This window comes from Brachyistius frenatus, unplaced genomic scaffold (assembly GCF_029030835.1).
Source record: "Brachyistius frenatus isolate BFR_SWC_R1_liver_20210118 unplaced genomic scaffold, ASM2903083v1 Contig_31, whole genome shotgun sequence".
NCBI lineage: Eukaryota > Metazoa > Chordata > Actinopteri > Embiotocidae > Brachyistius > Brachyistius frenatus.
This window is the reverse complement of record NW_027210630.1, coordinates 1469403-1486776: the sequence shown is the minus strand read 5'-3', so window position 1 is coordinate 1486776 and position 17374 is coordinate 1469403. Positions and strand designations below refer to the sequence as shown.

At 41.8% G+C, this 17374-nt stretch overlaps 1 protein-coding gene across 3 annotated transcripts in view; it reads left to right on the top strand.

Moving 5' to 3' along the window:
• Window positions 1-6131: 6131 nt before the first annotated feature.
• Window positions 6132-17374, top strand: part of tcf7l1b (transcription factor 7 like 1b) — a 34497-nt gene continuing 23254 nt past the window's right edge. For all 3 annotated transcript variants that reach the window (XM_069699788.1, XM_069699787.1, XM_069699789.1), the window contains exons 1-3: window positions 6132-7048; window positions 7165-7237; window positions 7370-7497. In XM_069699788.1, the coding sequence (XP_069555889.1) occupies window positions 6863-7048; window positions 7165-7237; window positions 7370-7497 (387 nt within the window). In that variant the 5' untranslated portion in view covers window positions 6132-6862. The remainder of the gene's footprint in view (window positions 7049-7164; window positions 7238-7369; window positions 7498-17374) is intronic.

The following is a 17374-nucleotide window of genomic DNA, read 5'->3' as shown; positions in this document are numbered from 1 at the left end:
AACAACCCCCACGGGGGATCCTGTCTCTATGTGTAAAACAGACAGTCAAAAAGCATCCTGGAAACTTTAGAGGCACAAAAACAAGGGGACGTGAGGAAGTCCAATAAGCTTGTATGTAGAGGGCTCAGTCGGGAGATAATCTCGAGGCCACACAGACCAGGCGCCAAGCCTATAGAGCCTAAAAGCTTCGTGGCGCAGCACAGCAGCGTGGTCATTGTTGTCTTTGGAAAGTAAAGCAGCTCCAGTGAGGCCGGTGGTGTGAAAGCCACCTCTCTTCTTGAGTGTCTGCTCCAGACCCTGTTGTTGACATACAGGGCAGGTGCAGCTGCTCTCTGCAACTGCATCAAGTAGAACACACACGCAAACACACACATACTCTGGCACAAACACAGAGCTTGGATGTCACAAGATGGGGTTATATGGACAAAGACAAATCTACCATTTTCTTTAATATCTCGGCAACAATCAGCGAGGGGCTGCTGAGTTAACACAGGGCCCACAGAGATGAAAACAATGGCTGGATTCTTCTGGCTTGAAGATGGCTATGGGAAATGGCAGGGATACCAGGGCTGATAAGTGACTGAGGGGCTCAAGTTACTTCCAGCTGTCTGCTGCCATCCGTGCCTCTGTGGAACGTATGGTTCACACATAATGCAAACCATTTCATTTGCGTAATGCTCATAAAAAATCTGGCGGACATATTAAATAAAGTCAACAGCCTCTTACTTGGGCAGGGTTTACATCACGGGAACTAATCTCCAGTCCTCCGAGGAGCAGCGCAATCCTTCCTCAGCTGAGAAAACAAAGGCAGTTGACTGCGACCTTGCAGCGATAATGTTAACAGGATCAATAAAAGCAGGGAAATATCAGAAAACCTGGATGCAGCATCTGGAAAGAGTCTGACTCAGGTTTTCTAGACAATTATGAGATTATAGAGCTGTACAGAGTAAATAGTGTCCATGGGGACCTGTTGGCATTGTTGGCTGTACTGTGTAAAAGCCAGATTTCCATATAGACACAGCAAAATAAAAAAATTCTTCTGTTGTCTTTTTGTTGTTAAAATTATGGGATATTAAAGTTAATATAAAAATCAAGCCTGTAAAATACTATTACCATTTAACACAGGCTGTATTTTTGAGCTGTAAACCGAGTAAAACTTAAAAAAAAAAAAAAAAGAGCTAGCGCCACAGTGCATTAGCATCACCTCAATACCAGTGAGGGCCTCTTCCTGTCCATTTGGAAAATATAAGTACATTTTCAAGCTGCTACACACTCCAAAAGGAGAGTGCTTTTGGCAGGCTTTGAAGTTCTGAGAAATAATGCTCCTTAAAAGCATCCTCTGCGATACAGAAAAACAGGAACGTGTCCTGTAGACAAGAGGTGTGAGCGAGCACTTCTTAGCAACCATGTAAATTTGCATTGGAGTGCCTGGACATGTTTGATGTTGTTCAGGTCTTATAATGTTACACTCTTTGTGTGATCTGCATCGATTTCATTTGGCTGAGGCAATAATCATTTATTCATTCATTACCTATATGGGAGAAATATGTTAACACGGTCTGCATTTCTCTGCTTTAAGTGTTGTCATAATTTATATTTTATCATACATAAGTAAACAGAGTCAACACGCATTTCATAAAAGTAGGATTCTTTTTTGTTTTTTTCACTTTCTTGACTCTAGCCTGAAAAGAATACTACAAATGCAACAAAACACCAGAGCGGAGGAGAAAGGCAGGAATAAAACTTTGCAGCGCGGTCTTTTATTTTTCCTTCTCTGCACAGTTTAGTGTTTCAGTTACACCCTTTAGGCAGTAAAAACTGTCATCTAATCATATCCTCACGCAGTCTTAAATGCCATATACGCCCATACCAGCCTGGAAAGGGGACCTTTCTGTGGATTAAAACGGATATGAGGTTATTTTAGTGAGATCCATGATTGTATGAGGCACTCCCATCCATCCAGACTTAGTGTGATGACTGAGGAGGTGAGCTAATATGACACAGTGGTGATGCAAACCAGTTTTGTAAGTTTATATCTGTGATGGATCCTGCCCTTTGATTAAAAAAACAAAAGTCGAGTTTTCTTCCTTATAGATCTGTTGATTCATGAACGACGGTAGGCACACACTTGATGTTCATATATTGGTGTCACATCCCATTATGAATAAACCAACACTTTTAACAGGTGTTGATTTGAAAACCTTCAATCCGTCTCTTTTTGGAAACATGTTGCCCGCAACATTTTTTCTATATTTTAATAAAGCATCTTATATGAAATACAGAATGATAAATATTGAGATATGGGACAACGTCTATTATAACAGCCTGGTATCACGTAAAATCATCGAATATATCTGCCCACCTGAGGATACTGTGTCAATGTCACGTTTTACCTCATGTAGACGTGAAGTTGACATATGGACGACCAGCCTGTTTTTATTCAGAAGGGTACAAAGATTTATAAAGTCTGTAAAGAGAGGGGGCCAGGGGTGAGTGGATGAAACAAATGCAGGACTTTCACCTGGGAGACCAGTGATCAAGTCCTTGAGAAAGCAAAAGTTATTGTGTGAGTTATTTTCATAACGTAACGTACATTAAGTAGCTTAGATGATATGGTAATGTTGCTTGCATTAAATTACTATTTCAAACCAAACCATGATATTATCCTAAACCTAATCAAATAGTTTTTGGTTCCTAATCCTCAGGCACCTTTACTTTACATGCCTTGTCAAGGCAAAACGTGACACTGACACGGTATCCTCTGGTAAACTGACAGGTGTATTACACATTCTTACACAAGTGATTTTGGGCTGATTAAAACTGTTCCAGATTTGTGTTGGACAACATTCTTTGCTGAATCTTCCAAATTCAAGCTTCAAAAAAGGCAAATGGAGACATTTTGGCGGGGCTCTTTGGATTAATAAAAGAACACGACTTGGGTATGCTTCAGAGACAATCAAGTGAGACCTAAATCTCCTGAAGTGAGATAGATAGCAGCAACAGTAGCACACTGTGTGATCTGACATGTCCTCCCCACACTTTAACTAGCATTATTAGAGAACTTGACAGGGTGGGTTTGGCCTGGCAAGACATGTTGGACACACTGCAGCAGATCAGAGAGAAGACAAGGGAGCTGCTTTAACACTTCTGAAACAGTGAGGGGAAAACGTGATGAGGAGATGGGAATTACTGCTGAATTAAGCACCACTTTGATTGGAAACTGATTGACCGATGGCTGGCAAAACATGAAAGGATGACCTTGAATTCTCCAAAGCGAGTATGGATTGGCACACAGCATCTCTCCCTCTCTATCGCTCTCCTCCCTCTCCTGTTTTCTCTCTTCTACTCTCACCGTCTATCAAACGCACACACACACACACACACACACACACACACACACACACACACACACACACACACACACACACACACACACGCACACGCGCGCGCACGCAGCACCACACAAACATCCATACACAAGTACACTCTTGACAGGAACACACACAACACAGAGAAACACATGCATGTGTACTGGCACACACGACCGCTCCATCTCTGCTTTTTCACACTCTCTTTAGTGAGAGGGAGAAAAAAAAATGAACACACAGTCACGTACGACATGCCAGAGTTGAGAGAGCAACTTCAAAGTAAGGCAGATGCAGGGACAGCACCCTCTGAATAAATTTTCTGGCCACCAGTCGATCTGCCCCCAGGCTAAGATTGTGGCTGTTCGCATCTCTCCTGACCCCTCATCAGCTCCCAGTTAAAACCAATCCCACTCGAACAAGGCAGTCATAGGAAGAAGGAAGGCTATGTAGGTAAATAAAAAAGACAGAAAAACTCCTTTTATATGTTGCAGGTGTGAAGAAATAAATTTTCATCAAATGCTAGATTGTCAAATTCTTCCAAAACAGCAAAGTGCAGTTGATTTGATGAATAAATCAGTGGGAGGGACTTCGTACTCGCACAAAACACAGAAAAGATATCTGAAATGTGTCATCCTGTAAGTATATGCGATTCTGTCAACAGCATAATGATGTTTTCCAAGAAAAGCATTAAAACAAATGAATGTGCTTTATAACAACAGACATCAATTTGTTTTTGTGGTTGCTTTCTCACTTTGGAATGACACATTTAAGACTGCATTGTTTTAAAACTTTGTTATTTCTCATTGTGCTTTTTACAACTTACTGTGAACAAACAACAATGCTGCAAGCCAAAAGTGCTCAATAGCACACTTATGTGTGAGAAGTGTCATTATTTAAGACATATTCCTATTGAGCAACTGCTTATGCATGTCATTATTATTTTTCTGTGTTGACTTGTTTTAATATTTGATTTCTTTATTAAACATTCATAAGGCTCCGGTGCAGGAGCACTGAATAATTGTAATTACACCTGCTGGGACATGCACAGTCCATTACATCTCTGACATGTACTACGCTATTAAAAAAAAGAAAAAAAAAAGAAATCTGTATTCTTTCTGTTTTGTGCTTGTTTGGGGTATGGAAAACAATATCCTAGTTCAGTGTCAAACGAAAGGGTTGCATCGTAGATTCGAATGAACAAAATCCAGAACTAGCATCATTTGGAAAACACACCTGTTACATTTTTGCATACTATAGTACCCCCCCTCCTAAAAAAACAAAATAAAAAAACAATGATGTGTAGCCCTGAGGGCAAATGTTCACCCCCGTGTGTGTGTGTGTGTGTGTGTGTGTGTGTGTGTGTGTGTGTGTGTGTGTGTGTGTGTGTGTGTGTGTGTGTGTGTGTGTGTGTGTGTGTGTGTGTGTGTGTACATGCAAGTGCAACCATTGTGTACAAGATACCCACAATCAGTAAATACCCTGCATGCAATTCACGGAAGATGCAACTACAGTATGCAGGTTGCTTTTAACTGAATACAAATATATACACACCAACAAGCGCACACACAAACACCCCATAGGAATCTAATCTAATGAGGCCCGTGGAGACACCACTGGATTGTCAGTCAACCCTCAGCTTCCTGACATGCAGTCAACAACATCAATGACTTCTTTTCTCAGACAAGGAAAGCCTGTCGAGTTGCATCACAAGTAAAGTCTGAGGTCCTTTGCGCTTAGACTGAGGAAGGTGATGATGGGATGGGGCATGAGGAAATGTTCTTACAGGATTAAAAAAAAAAAAAAAAAAAATGCTAACTTGAGTGAGTTAAACTTTGGAAAACGTTTCGATTACCAATGCTTTGTAGCCAAACTCTCCATTTCTTTTTAACGTGTTTAAAATACATCTCTATGTCAGTTATGATTAAGATTTATGTGCAGGTTACTCCACACAGGAACAAAAAAGATGTTGTAACCACTTCCTTTGTTCTTCCAAAACTGCTTGCAAAATCAGGCCTCCAATCCTGTTCCTCAAAACAACAATGGGGCAACGTACTTCAGCCTACGGAGACAGAATGAGAGGGAGAAAGAAAAGTGAGTCAGGCATGTCCTGTCATAGGAGGCCCGAGATGTTCAGAGTCTTGTTGCCTCACTGTCATGCCTATAGCTGTGCCACAATAGGCCATGCCTATCCCAGGTGTTATTGCGCTTTGTCTTTCCCAGGGTATTGTCTCAGGACACGCAGACGTGCAATTTTCCCAAACACGCGTGTAATTATGAGTTTGTCACTAAATCCTGGCCTGTCATTTTCACCCAGATGGAGGCAGTGTGGTCTCTGGTGCTGCGCCTTAACAATACTGGAAATATCAGCTGCTTCCACCACATGATCGACTGCTACTCAAATTTACTTTAACTAATTAAACATAATTAGGGAGACACATAATTTGTGCTTATTTTGCACGTGTTAAATGCAGAATTGTTTACAGTCGGTGGCAGGTAGAATGACTCTTCCTTTTCATAATTTCTGCAACAACACCACCAATAATGATAATAATAACAATAATGATAATAATGTTTTGTTTACATGCCGGCTATATGCCCTCGATCATTTCGTTGTCTGGTTTGTGTGACGGCTGAGCGTTGGTGGCTTGAGGGTTAAGAATAGCTGATCTCCGTGGTGGTGAATGAAGTGTCGGTTTTCAGCGCAAACTCCTCCTCTACGGACGGGCTGCGCTTTTCTTCCACTTGAACAACCAAGTAGTTTTCGGAGCGCATTCCCCGGCAGCAATGTGGAGGGAAAAGGCGACCACGTCCAGCTGAAACCATTTGAAAATACAAATACTTTTTCACGGTGTTTTTTTTCCTCGTATATAGTTATGAACTTTGGGTTTGTTGAAGAAGAGAGCAAACCGTCGGTTTTGGAGGAAAACAAGCGAGTCACAAGTGAAGAAACCCGCAGCCTGACCGCGTCGTGTTTTTCTCTCGTTTCTTACTTGAACCATTGTTTTCTCACAGATGGATATTAGGAGATGAAATCGGACGTGTTGCTTGTTCTTGAGTAACCTCTCGGTCGCTTGGGCTGTAGTTTATGTGGTCTCCGGACTCTGTAGGAGGAGAGAAAGTCCCATTCCTCAGCAGCACACAAAGTAGCAGGGACCACAAGTTGTCCACAAGCTGCGAAGGAGGCGAAACTTTGCCAAGTTGCTGCGCATCCGGCCACCGACGCCAAATATTCATCGATATTTTTCAATCAGCGTCACTATTGTAATTTGAACTGTGGATTATTATCACAAGACTCACCATGGACCACGGGATCATGTTCAGAGGATGAAACGGGAGTTTTGAAACATGAACATTTTCTTGTAGTTAGTTTACTACTCCAGCGGCTCGTTTGGACTACACCGATCCGATAAGAAAAAAAAAAAAAAAAAAAAAAAAAGCGATAGTTCTTGCGTTTGTTTTTCCTCCTTTTCGACACCATCCACTGGTCTGCGAAAATGCCACAGCTGAACGGCGGTGGTGGGGATGATTTGGGGGCCAACGATGAAATGATATCGTTTAAAGACGAAGGGGAACAGGAGGAAAAGATATCCGAAAATGTGTCAGCGGAAAGGGATTTGGATGATGTGAAATCCTCCTTAGTGAACGAGTCGGAAAACAACAGCAGCTCGTCAGACTCAGAGGTAAGTGTGCTGCACGCATGAAATGTTCCTCACAGTTGCAAGCATTCAAAGAAACGTGATTTTGGTGTTGAAAGTTTCAACAGTTTCTTCCACTCCGTGTACAATCTCTCTTCTAGCCAGCAGAGAGGCGCCCCCAAACAAGACCCGACTCAGAAAGTTATGAGAAAACAAGAGACTACTTCAGTGAAGGTACAAATAATAATAATAATCATAAAAAAACAAAAACAAACCACCCTCGGTGTTTGGTATAGTACAACTGGAAATTAGGTCGCTTTGTGCTTTGAATTAACCCTAACAAATGACTTTTCTTTATCCCTGCAGCACTGAGAAGACAGCAAGATGGTGGCTTTTTTAAGAGTCCTCACTATCCTGGCTACCCATTTCTTATGATCCCAGACCTCACCAATCCGTACCTATCCAACGGTTCACTGTCTCCCAGTGCACGAACAGTAAGTGTCCCTCTGGATTTTTTTTTTTTTTTTTTTTTCACTGCTCTCTTTTCTTTATTCTCTCGCACGCTGCAAAAACTTTGGCCGTGCGTAAAAGTTCCTTGTGTTACTGCCAGACCGCCATATTCCCTCCGAGTGGCCTCTCAAGGAGTACTAACTACTTCTTTGTTCTTTTTAGGGATATACATTTCTCCCTACCACCAACCCTCGCGAAAGGCTTGCATACGATAATTTCTCGCTCTGCACAAGGCTGAGACTCATCAGTCATTCTTTATTATTTTGGAAGAATTTGTGACAGTTCCTCCCGAAATGCAGTGCTTGTCCAGGGTCTGCATTATGTAGTGACCTTGCTTTACTAAAGCTGGTTTTATCGAAAACGCTATCGCTATAATTCTCATATAGGGGCTTCTATTGTCCCGTGCAGTGAATGTGTTTGTCAAAAAATAGCAATATAGTTTTAAGTTAGCCTACTCTATTTTGTACTTTGTATTAAAGGAGGCTTTTCTTCATTATGTATACTATGATCTCAGCGTATTTTAGACCTACAAGGGTGAAGGCTGTTCCTGAAGTTGTAGCCGACAGTAACAACAATGTAATACCCCCCTTAAGGCACACAAGGGAGGCATTTCGCTGCAGTGTCCATGGCAGACGCTGTCCAGATACTTTTAATGTCTAGATAAGGTTGACAGTCTTGAGCAAGTGTTGTTGATGCAGAGTTTGCAATGATTCCTTAACTTGTTGCATGGTGGCTTCATACTAGTTGTTTGTTGGCTTTCATACTGATCATTGCATTGATTTGTTGGCTGTTGTTGCATTTATATTTTTTACAGTTTGTCTGGGTGTAAATGTCACATTGTATCATGGTGGTCTGTTAAGGAAGTGTTCAGACCTTATAATACTTTCACGCCAGTTAGTAATGATGCAACCGTCACTAATGAAGACACATAATCCCACGCTTAGGTCAAAGCACATGCTCTACGCAGTGGCAGTGAAGACCGATTCCAAACAAACATGCACGATTTTAGGCAATTTAGCCAACAATATTAGGAATCGTAGCCAATTAAATACACTTTAAATGGGGCTGTGCAAACTTCCTTGAAATAATCCCTGCTGGAGAGCTGTGTTCCTCCGAGCTCGTCCACCCCCTCCCCTCCTCCCCACAAGCCTTGTCACATCCCCCCAAAAAACAAGTACTTTCGTTAAGGCCTGGCAGGCATCTGACTGAAAAGATCCCCCTACTCTCCCACCCCACCCCTCCCTTTTTTTGTCTCCTTTTCACTGTTCCAGGCCCACTCCGCTCGCCTCCCTGTACCTTCCATTCAATTAGAAAGGCGTTAGTTGACCATTGTTATTCTGAGCAGTCTTGATGGCTTCATTGGAGGTCTCCATTGGGGCTCATTAACTAAATGGCTACTCTCCTCATGTGATGCATGCCACCTTGTAGTTTGTCTCAGTTGTTGGTTTTGGCCACCAGAGTTTCATAGGAATAATAATGTAATCAGGAAGAGATAAAACACGCTTGAATATAATTAAATCGTAAAATTTTGCGCTATTTCTGAGGGATTTTTGCAGGAAACGTTTGTAGGTGTTCGTGATATCTTTAAGGAAGAATAATCGAAAGTAGTCGTTAGTTGTTTAGCGCTCTCTTATTTAGACCCTGCTTTGTTTTGTCATGTGTCTCTGGTATGAAAACCTCTCACTCCCTTGTGTTTTTGTCCAGAAAAAAAAAGTTGAAAATTAAAATGGTTGTCTTGTTGCTTGAGGCAAAGTAACAAATAATTGGAGGGGATTTTGAATTCGGAGGTACACTCCTTCATATTAGAAAAAAAAAAGAGGAATGAGGTCAATGGGACAAAGTGAGCTGACTGTGTCAATCATCAGTGTGGCAGAAAACAAGCAGGCAGACAATGGCTGGCATACTTAGCAGTCGTCTTAAGGTCTCTATATTGCACTGCAGCTCGGGGCTTAGAGTGAGTGTGATTGATGAGAGGTTCCACTTAGCACCTTTTTAGGCTGGCATTCTGGGTTTGTTTACACCTGTGAATGAAGTTCTATACAGCCAGATTCTCTCAATGATATTTACCAGTGGGCTGTGCACACGTCTGGCCCCAACAACAACAACTTCATTCAACTAATGAGCTCTACAGTTACATTTATCCTGCATCATCATCCTGTGGCATATGCTGATTGGCTCAAGAGATAAAAAAAAAAAAAAAATTGCCCACAGGGTAGGTGGATGTGTGTTGTCACCTCTCTGGTGCCTGCAAACACTTTACGATATTGTGTGGCTTGGAAAGCCTTGCTGGGACTGACAGATTTGTTTTATAAGCATGGGGTGGTATGCGGTTGTGCTTGTGCAGTGTGAGACACATGAAAGTTATGTCTCTCAAAGCAGATCATTAATAGCAGGCAAAAAAATGTGCAGTTTCCAGGTGGAGTGCTGTGGTTTCATAACTTTGAGCACATTGTAAATATTTTTGTAATTACAGATGTATGTGAGGCATTCAGTTTTGCATTTTCAGTAACAACTCCCCCTTCTGGTCTTAGTACTATTCTGTGATAATAAGGCTTTCTGAAGCTGCATAATGCATATCTGTGCATAGAATAGATACGAGTTGTTGCTCAAGAGTTATCATGCAGTAATTTTACTCCGCAATGTGTTACATGATGAGGGATTTGAGTGTGAACTCCCCTCCCCCCCCCAAAAAAAGAGGAAAAAAAAAAAAGAATTGGGATGTGGCAACCCTATCATGAGCAATGAGAGACAGGCCTACATGGGATCAGCACAGAGTTCCCCTGAGGGCCAAGCATAACTGATTTAAAGCCTGCTCAGAGCTGACATTCCGCTGTAATCCACCGAGAGCTGAGGAGGAGGTTTTATGTTTGCAGAGATGTTCCACCAGACTTCTGCCTGCTGCGGGGTGCAGGGGCCAGAGCTCTTGTGTTTTTCTTTTTTTCCTATTAAGTCAGCCAGACAACATCCAGCTCATTGTTTGTCAATTCGTATTGTTCTGTAGTGCCAAATTTAATTGGTGAACACACTCTGCTTGACGCCACCTCTTGTCAGCTTCATCAGCATTTTTAGATAACTCAGCACGTAGATCATCATCGTTGTCACTAAAGAGCGAAATGCCTCTTGTGTGTGAGAGGTGACAAGTAAGCGAGAGCGAGGTTAGTAGCTCAAACATATCTTCATCAAATATGTGGTGGGACACTCCAAACTCCCGAGCATGATTGTTGAATAGAAAATGGTTTGAGATTGAGATATGAATGGGGAGCTTGTATAAGTCTGAACATGTCAGTGGCTTAGATTGCATGCCTCTCTGACTTCTTTTTTTTTTTTTTTTTTCATTCTTTTTGTTGCTTTTGGTGCTTAAAAATGTGCAGACAAAGAAAAGTCAACACAGACATTGTCCCGCTGAATAAAAGGGCCTCTCCCTGCATAAGCAAAGCCTGTTTGTGTGGAGGTGTCTTTTCATCAGGTGGCTCACTTAGCATTTCACTCACCTTGCTCTGTGTGTGTGTGTGTGTGTGTGTGTGTGTGTGTGTGTGTGTGTGTGTGTGTGTGAACATGCAACCATGCATGCTGCACGTTTGTGAATTCTGTGAGTGTCAGGGAGGGGTTGGAGGGAGGACGAGAGGGTGGGGGGTGGGGTGGTGCTCAGGTGAGGCTGTGTGGGTATTTTGCAACAGAGGGAACAGTGTGCAGGGCTCACATTCTGACAACCCTCAGTGTTGTATTCCTGAATGTTGGCGCGCAAATATTTTTTCAGCCAAGCACTGTGTCAACAGAGCTAACATTTTTTGACTAGGTTTAGAGTTTTTAAAATATTTTTTCCTTCAAAGGCAAACACATCTACATCAGTTTGGTGGCTCTGTTCAATTAGAAACAGATCTCCAGCAGTCATAGCAATGCCATCGCTGGCTGAGAGCTCTGCCTGGAGTGATTCATTTTGATAATGAACTCTGCTTTGGCTTGAGGAAATTGAATTAAATTAGGCAAAAAAAAGAAATTTTAAGTCTATCATGATTTTTTTTTTTTTTAATTTTTTATTTAAAGGGGGGGGAGAGTGTTTTAAAATTAAAATCTTAATTTATTACAGTATAATTTGTTACATATTTCAACACTTGTATGTGTTGACATTTACTTTTATATTGCACAGGGGTAATCAAGGTCAGGTTTAATTAGTGCAACACAAACCAAAGCAGTTTGTAGCTGTGATTATATAACCATAAGATGTTCCACTTTACGTGCCTCTACATGTATAAACCATTCACCAACCAATAAGCAACAAATCATTAGATGTCAGAACTTTTTATAATCTCTAGCAGCTTCGCAGACAACCTTTCCTTTTGGGGGTTTTATGTGAACTTGCATCTGGCATTGTGCATTTCCTTTTCAGACCATGGATGCTCATGCTCACTTCCTAACATCACTCGCACAGAACTGTGTGAAATGGTGTCAGTCCTGGTCTGTATCCTTCCCTCTCTGGTCTCTGTGGAAAGCATGAGCTGGCGTCAATTCCTCCCGCTACCCCATCGGCTGCTAGTTCACTACCTAACCCACCCACTCGCCCGCCTGGCATTAGAAATTCTGTTTATAGCGCTCTCTGGCTTCTCGAGCGCCGGGGCCCATCAGGAGCATCTCAGCACCCTTTGAGGAAAGGATAACCAACATCTCCCCTCTCCAGCCGCAGACTCCCCATGTTCAGCGACATCAATGAATCCCTTTGATGTGCCAAGATGAATATGTGTGCAAATGTTTTTTTTATCAATTTATGTGTTTTTCTCATTTGCTATGTTTGGCCAGAGCTACTTGCAGCTTGGTACATTGCATTTCCCTGTGAAAAATCGGGCGAACTTGTGTTAAAGTTGGGAGACATTTAGCCGAAGGTGAACATCTCTAACACACCTGAGTTCTCCCCAAAGTCTCAGCTTTTCTAGCTTTGAAACAGTTTTAGATGTGTTGTCAACCATGGAGCAATCTATAGCAACAAAAAAAACCTCCTGTTTAGAGAGGAAACTGCTGCTCATGTCTACATGTCCGGCCTCTACTTTCAAACAAATGCAATCCTTTGTGGATGATCATGGCAGGATGGAGTTATTAAAAGGTGGCTGAGGTTGAAGCACTGGCAATCCAAAGCTTGCTATCGCTTTTGTTCCGCAGCTGCTCATTATCAAAAAACGAAAAGTGTTTGCAGTGAATGAAAGCTCTCGGAGATGGAGGAGTGGGAGGTGGAGACATGCATCATGTGTTTTGTGAGTACCAGCTTAGTCATGTTTGGTTTTCTGTTCTGAGGTATTAACCTGGAGTCCTGGTGCAAGGGGAGGAGTGGGACCTGGGTTTGTAAGGAGGGTAGTCACATTCACACCCAGTTGACCACAGTTCTGAAACAATTTGTCCTCAAACGACTTTTGTTTGGGATTGAAACTCTAAATAATTAATCTACTAAAAATTCATTAAATCTAAACATGAGCTCTTTGTAGCTTCTCTTTTTTGAGTCAGATCATTGCACCAAAGATTGAATATATTGTGCTTCATGGTTTGTTAGACTAAATAAAATATTTGAAGATACTCTGGCTTCAAATCATTTTTATGATCCAGTTGTTTTGGTTAATTCTTTAATGGTTTGGGTTATAAAATGTCAGAAAATAGTGAAAAGGGCACATTATATTTCTAGAGCACTAAGTGACATATTTACACATTTACTTGTCTGATGAAAAGTCTAAAACCCAAAGATATTGACACTAGTGACTTCTAACAAATTAAAAAAAATGAATTTATGCTGTTTGATCAACTTATTTAATTGGCTAGTCATTTCAGCTCTACAAAACTGTTTTCAGGGCTGCGTATCGTTCATAGATTTCTATACCAGTACCAATACTTTGACGACACTTGTTCACTGATGTTTCCTAAATGCCTCTCATGCTATCGGTAAATGAAAGCTAGCTTCCAGTCACTGCAGTGCAGGCAACTCAGACAGGTGTAAGGCCAAAAATGGTTTGGAAAGAGCAAAAAACAAGGTGTTTTAATGTAAGATTTACTTACATAAGTTAAAACTAAAGGATGTTGGCGGGCCTTTCGAGTAGAGCCCATGGATGGAAAATGCCGTGGTTCACCAACGCTGATGAGATTTACTCCTGTGTAAACTTAAAAGTTAAAAGAAAAATGTGTTAGTGTGGATGTAGCTTAGGTATTAATATTTGGTACTGAATGAGATCTAATTTTTTGATAATAGATAGTACTGAAGTAATTCGGCCCGTGTGATAAAAAGTATCGAAGTTCGGTACCCATCTCTAATTGCACTTCAGTAAAACTTTCAGATGAACTGATCATGAAAATGATACTGACTTGCAGCCATACTTGTATCTAACTGGTAGACAGAGGGTAGCGGGACAGTAAACCGTCTATGGGACTGTCCCATATACAGTAAGTGTATGTGGCCCGTTCATACCCATAACCACTACTGTTTAGCGCACATAAAAAAATGTTTTCCCTCTATAATTGTACCTTAAACGTTTCGCTCCATGCTAATAAAACGTGATTGTACAGCAGGAAGAAAAAGGAAGAAGAAGAAGAAAAAAAAAAAGCTCTAAACAGGGTTTCATCAGTCTGGTATTCCAAGCAGCTGTTTTCAGTTTAAGCACTGCAGGCAGCAGGAGAGGGAGAGAGGAGAGAGAGCAGGCAGGAGGAGAGATTGTTGATGAGATGTGGTGGTGGGAGCATAAACTGGGGCAGATACGGGTGCTGCTATTCCTTTGCCTGTTATCCCGAGGTGGGCCGACTTCCAGACCTTGAGGCACTCACTTATCTGAGGGATTCTGTCTCCCACAGAGCACAGCTTCTCCTCCGTCTACCACAATGCCTCACCATTCCCTTACAGTCACAGCCCAATCAACAAGCAGCAGGAGGATATCAGATCATGCAGCATCAGTACAACTAAGATTTACATCAGGCCTCGCTTCAGTTCACTTACAGGGCACATAAATGCTCTCTCTCTCTCTGCCCAGGGCTCTGTTAAAGGCCATGTCAAACAGTATGTGTGGCGTATCAGTGAGGTTGTAGTGGTCATACTAAATTAAGAAGTGGATGGATATCCTTCCATGATGAGGTTAGTTGACAGCGAGCACAGCAGCTGTTCTTCTTGTTGAAGTTATAAATCAGTTTCCCACCGAGTTTGTCCCTGTAACGGTGGAGCAGGTTTGGACTGCCGGTACAGCTCGTGTCCCCTGACGGACACATGTCACGTCAACACAGTGCACCTGCATACACGTGTGACCTACATTAAACTGTTTATGATTGATTGGGCTGACTGTAATTTATGCAGATGATTACTTTTCCGACAAAGCAAATATCTTTTTCTCTCTTTTTCATGAGAAGTTGCAGCTTGGATATTTATTTTATTCCACAGTATAAAAAAAATAAATAAAGACAGAACTTGTTCTATAGACTCACAGCTGTAACTGATTATGTTGCTGATGAGACCGACGTGCCATCTGCAATCCGAATTTAGCTCTGCCTCTAAAAACAAGTAGTGTATCCAATGTATCGTATGTTTGACTACATAAATCTTAAAGGGAGCCACGGGGAATTTTCCATGTTTAGTACATTCACTGTATATAAGCAGGACACATGTTACTCTGCGGTTAGTTGTAATGGGAAAAGACAAGCTTAGAGGAGATGAGCCTGAAAGGGGGCTTGAGAATTTTTTTTTTTTACAAGATCAGGCATCTACACTGCATGACTGTTTTTTTTCCCTAGAAGTGCTATTTAACTGTTGTTTAACCATTATCTTAAAGTGTCAGTGATGGTCTCTTGTTGGTTTGCATAATTTCATACAAAAATGCAGTATTTCTTGTAAAACTGCTTTTTGGTTGTTGTTTTTAATTCAACGTTAGGCAAAGTTATTTGAGACAGGCTACAGTTTTTGACCTGGTTTGAGAAGTTTTCGATAAATGGTTAATTAAAAAGAAACAGGCCAGATGAGTACATGTAATCTGTAATTGTTCATTAAATATCACACACGTACAATTTTCCCATGAGATCAGGCTGCTTGTCTGCGTATTGGTAGTAACTTAACCTCTGGGTGCCCCTGTCTTCCCCCCAGTTACCCTCATAAACCAATTGCACTTGTTAAGAAGTCACAATGTTCTGCAGAGCATCAAATTTGATTAAAGCCGAGGAAAGGCACAAGTCATCTAAAATGTGTAGCCTCTTTATCTCGGAGCAGACTTGTGGATCCTGTTAGAACAAACAGCCGAAGTAGCAGAAAGTTCGGATGGGCTGAAGTTTTTTTCACATAGAACCCTCAGCCACAGGATATCGCTCTTTGCTGACCTTATCTGCTCAATTTTAAATTATGAGGTAATGTTCTTGATTAGTTGTGAGTAATGGCTATGATTGAGGGCCTTGTGCTCAGCAGACATAAGACACTCTTTAGTGATAGTGGGATTCCCCTTGTGCCTGCCCTCAGATAAGCAGCATGATTAGGTTTCTTTGTGATTTTATCATTTGATACTCAGTGTTGGGTGAGCTTTCAGTGTCACTTCTGTTGAGATGTGGTCTTTTGGCGTTAGGTGAAAATTGTATCAGATTGATAATGATGGACGTAGCGGGGTCAGATGGCAGCTCAACACCGCCGCTGGTTTAATCCTGACTCCATTTACATGGCCAGATACCAAATCCCTACAAATTTGACTGACTTATTTGCTTCATATTTAGAGTAGCTACATTCGAGAAAAAAAAAAAAAAAAAAGATCTAATCAAGCCTATATGACATGGAGTAGGCCAAGGAGCCCTTTTGTTTGATTCGTACATGGGTTGGAGGGGCTGGCTATTGGAAATCCCTGAAGCAGGCTTTAGGGGCAGGTCTGATTCTCGTGTGAAATGGGAAGGCTCTATAGCTCTCGGCTGACTTGACTGGGGCTGTATGGGTGTGTTGGCAGGGGGAGCGCCGGTCATGAATAGGGTCTTTGACTACCTCAGACTTGCCCTGAAAGGCAGGACAAAGACCCTAGGGCAACGGCTTAGAGCCTCACAGCTGAGCTACAGAATGCTTGGCCCAGTCTTCCTCCCTCCTTGCCTGATTTAAATACTACAGTGGCTTTCAGCATTCTGGCGATGGAGGCTGCATTCACCGCTGCACATTTACCATCAACTTTTCTCTCTGTTTTTGTTTACAGTATACTAATGCCAGACATGTTTACATAATCCATTGTGTAGAATCCGTCAGAGGTGCTGGTGAATATGCATCAGTGAGTCTCTTAGAAGTGCCTGAAGATAGACTCATGTTGTTCATATTAAGCGGGATTTATTTTGCTACAGACTAACTGCTGGCATATGTGTGCATCACTGCTAATCACAGCTCTAGTCAAGAGTTGTTAATTATGGAGCATTTTTGCCTAACTTCGTGCAAGCTGGAGATACTGGCAAGTAAATAAGATAAAACTTGGTGCACACCTCTAATTGCTTGATTATTTTTGACAGATCTGTGTGACTCTTTAGCTTTCGAAACGTTGCAGTGGGGAGAATAAATAGCCATAAATCTTTTCTGCAGAGTTAATGGGGTTATTTGAGTCCTGTCCAGACACTCTCTCCCCACAGAGTGTCTAGTTTCAGATGTCACTCAGAGCTTTGTTTGGCCCCCCTGGGTGAAGGGTTAGAGGTCAAGGTTCAGGGCCAGTTGGCTGAGTGGCCACAAAAGCCCAGGCTTCCCCTCAGCACATCCGATCCCTTCTTCCACATCAGCCTGCAGCCACAATGAAGGGATCAGTTTGCAACATTTGTCTTTTCTGATTATAACCTAAAATTATTTTGGACTTATGTCAAGAGTGTAGTTATAAGGCCACAGTTCACTATTTGACAGTGCGCTCATAA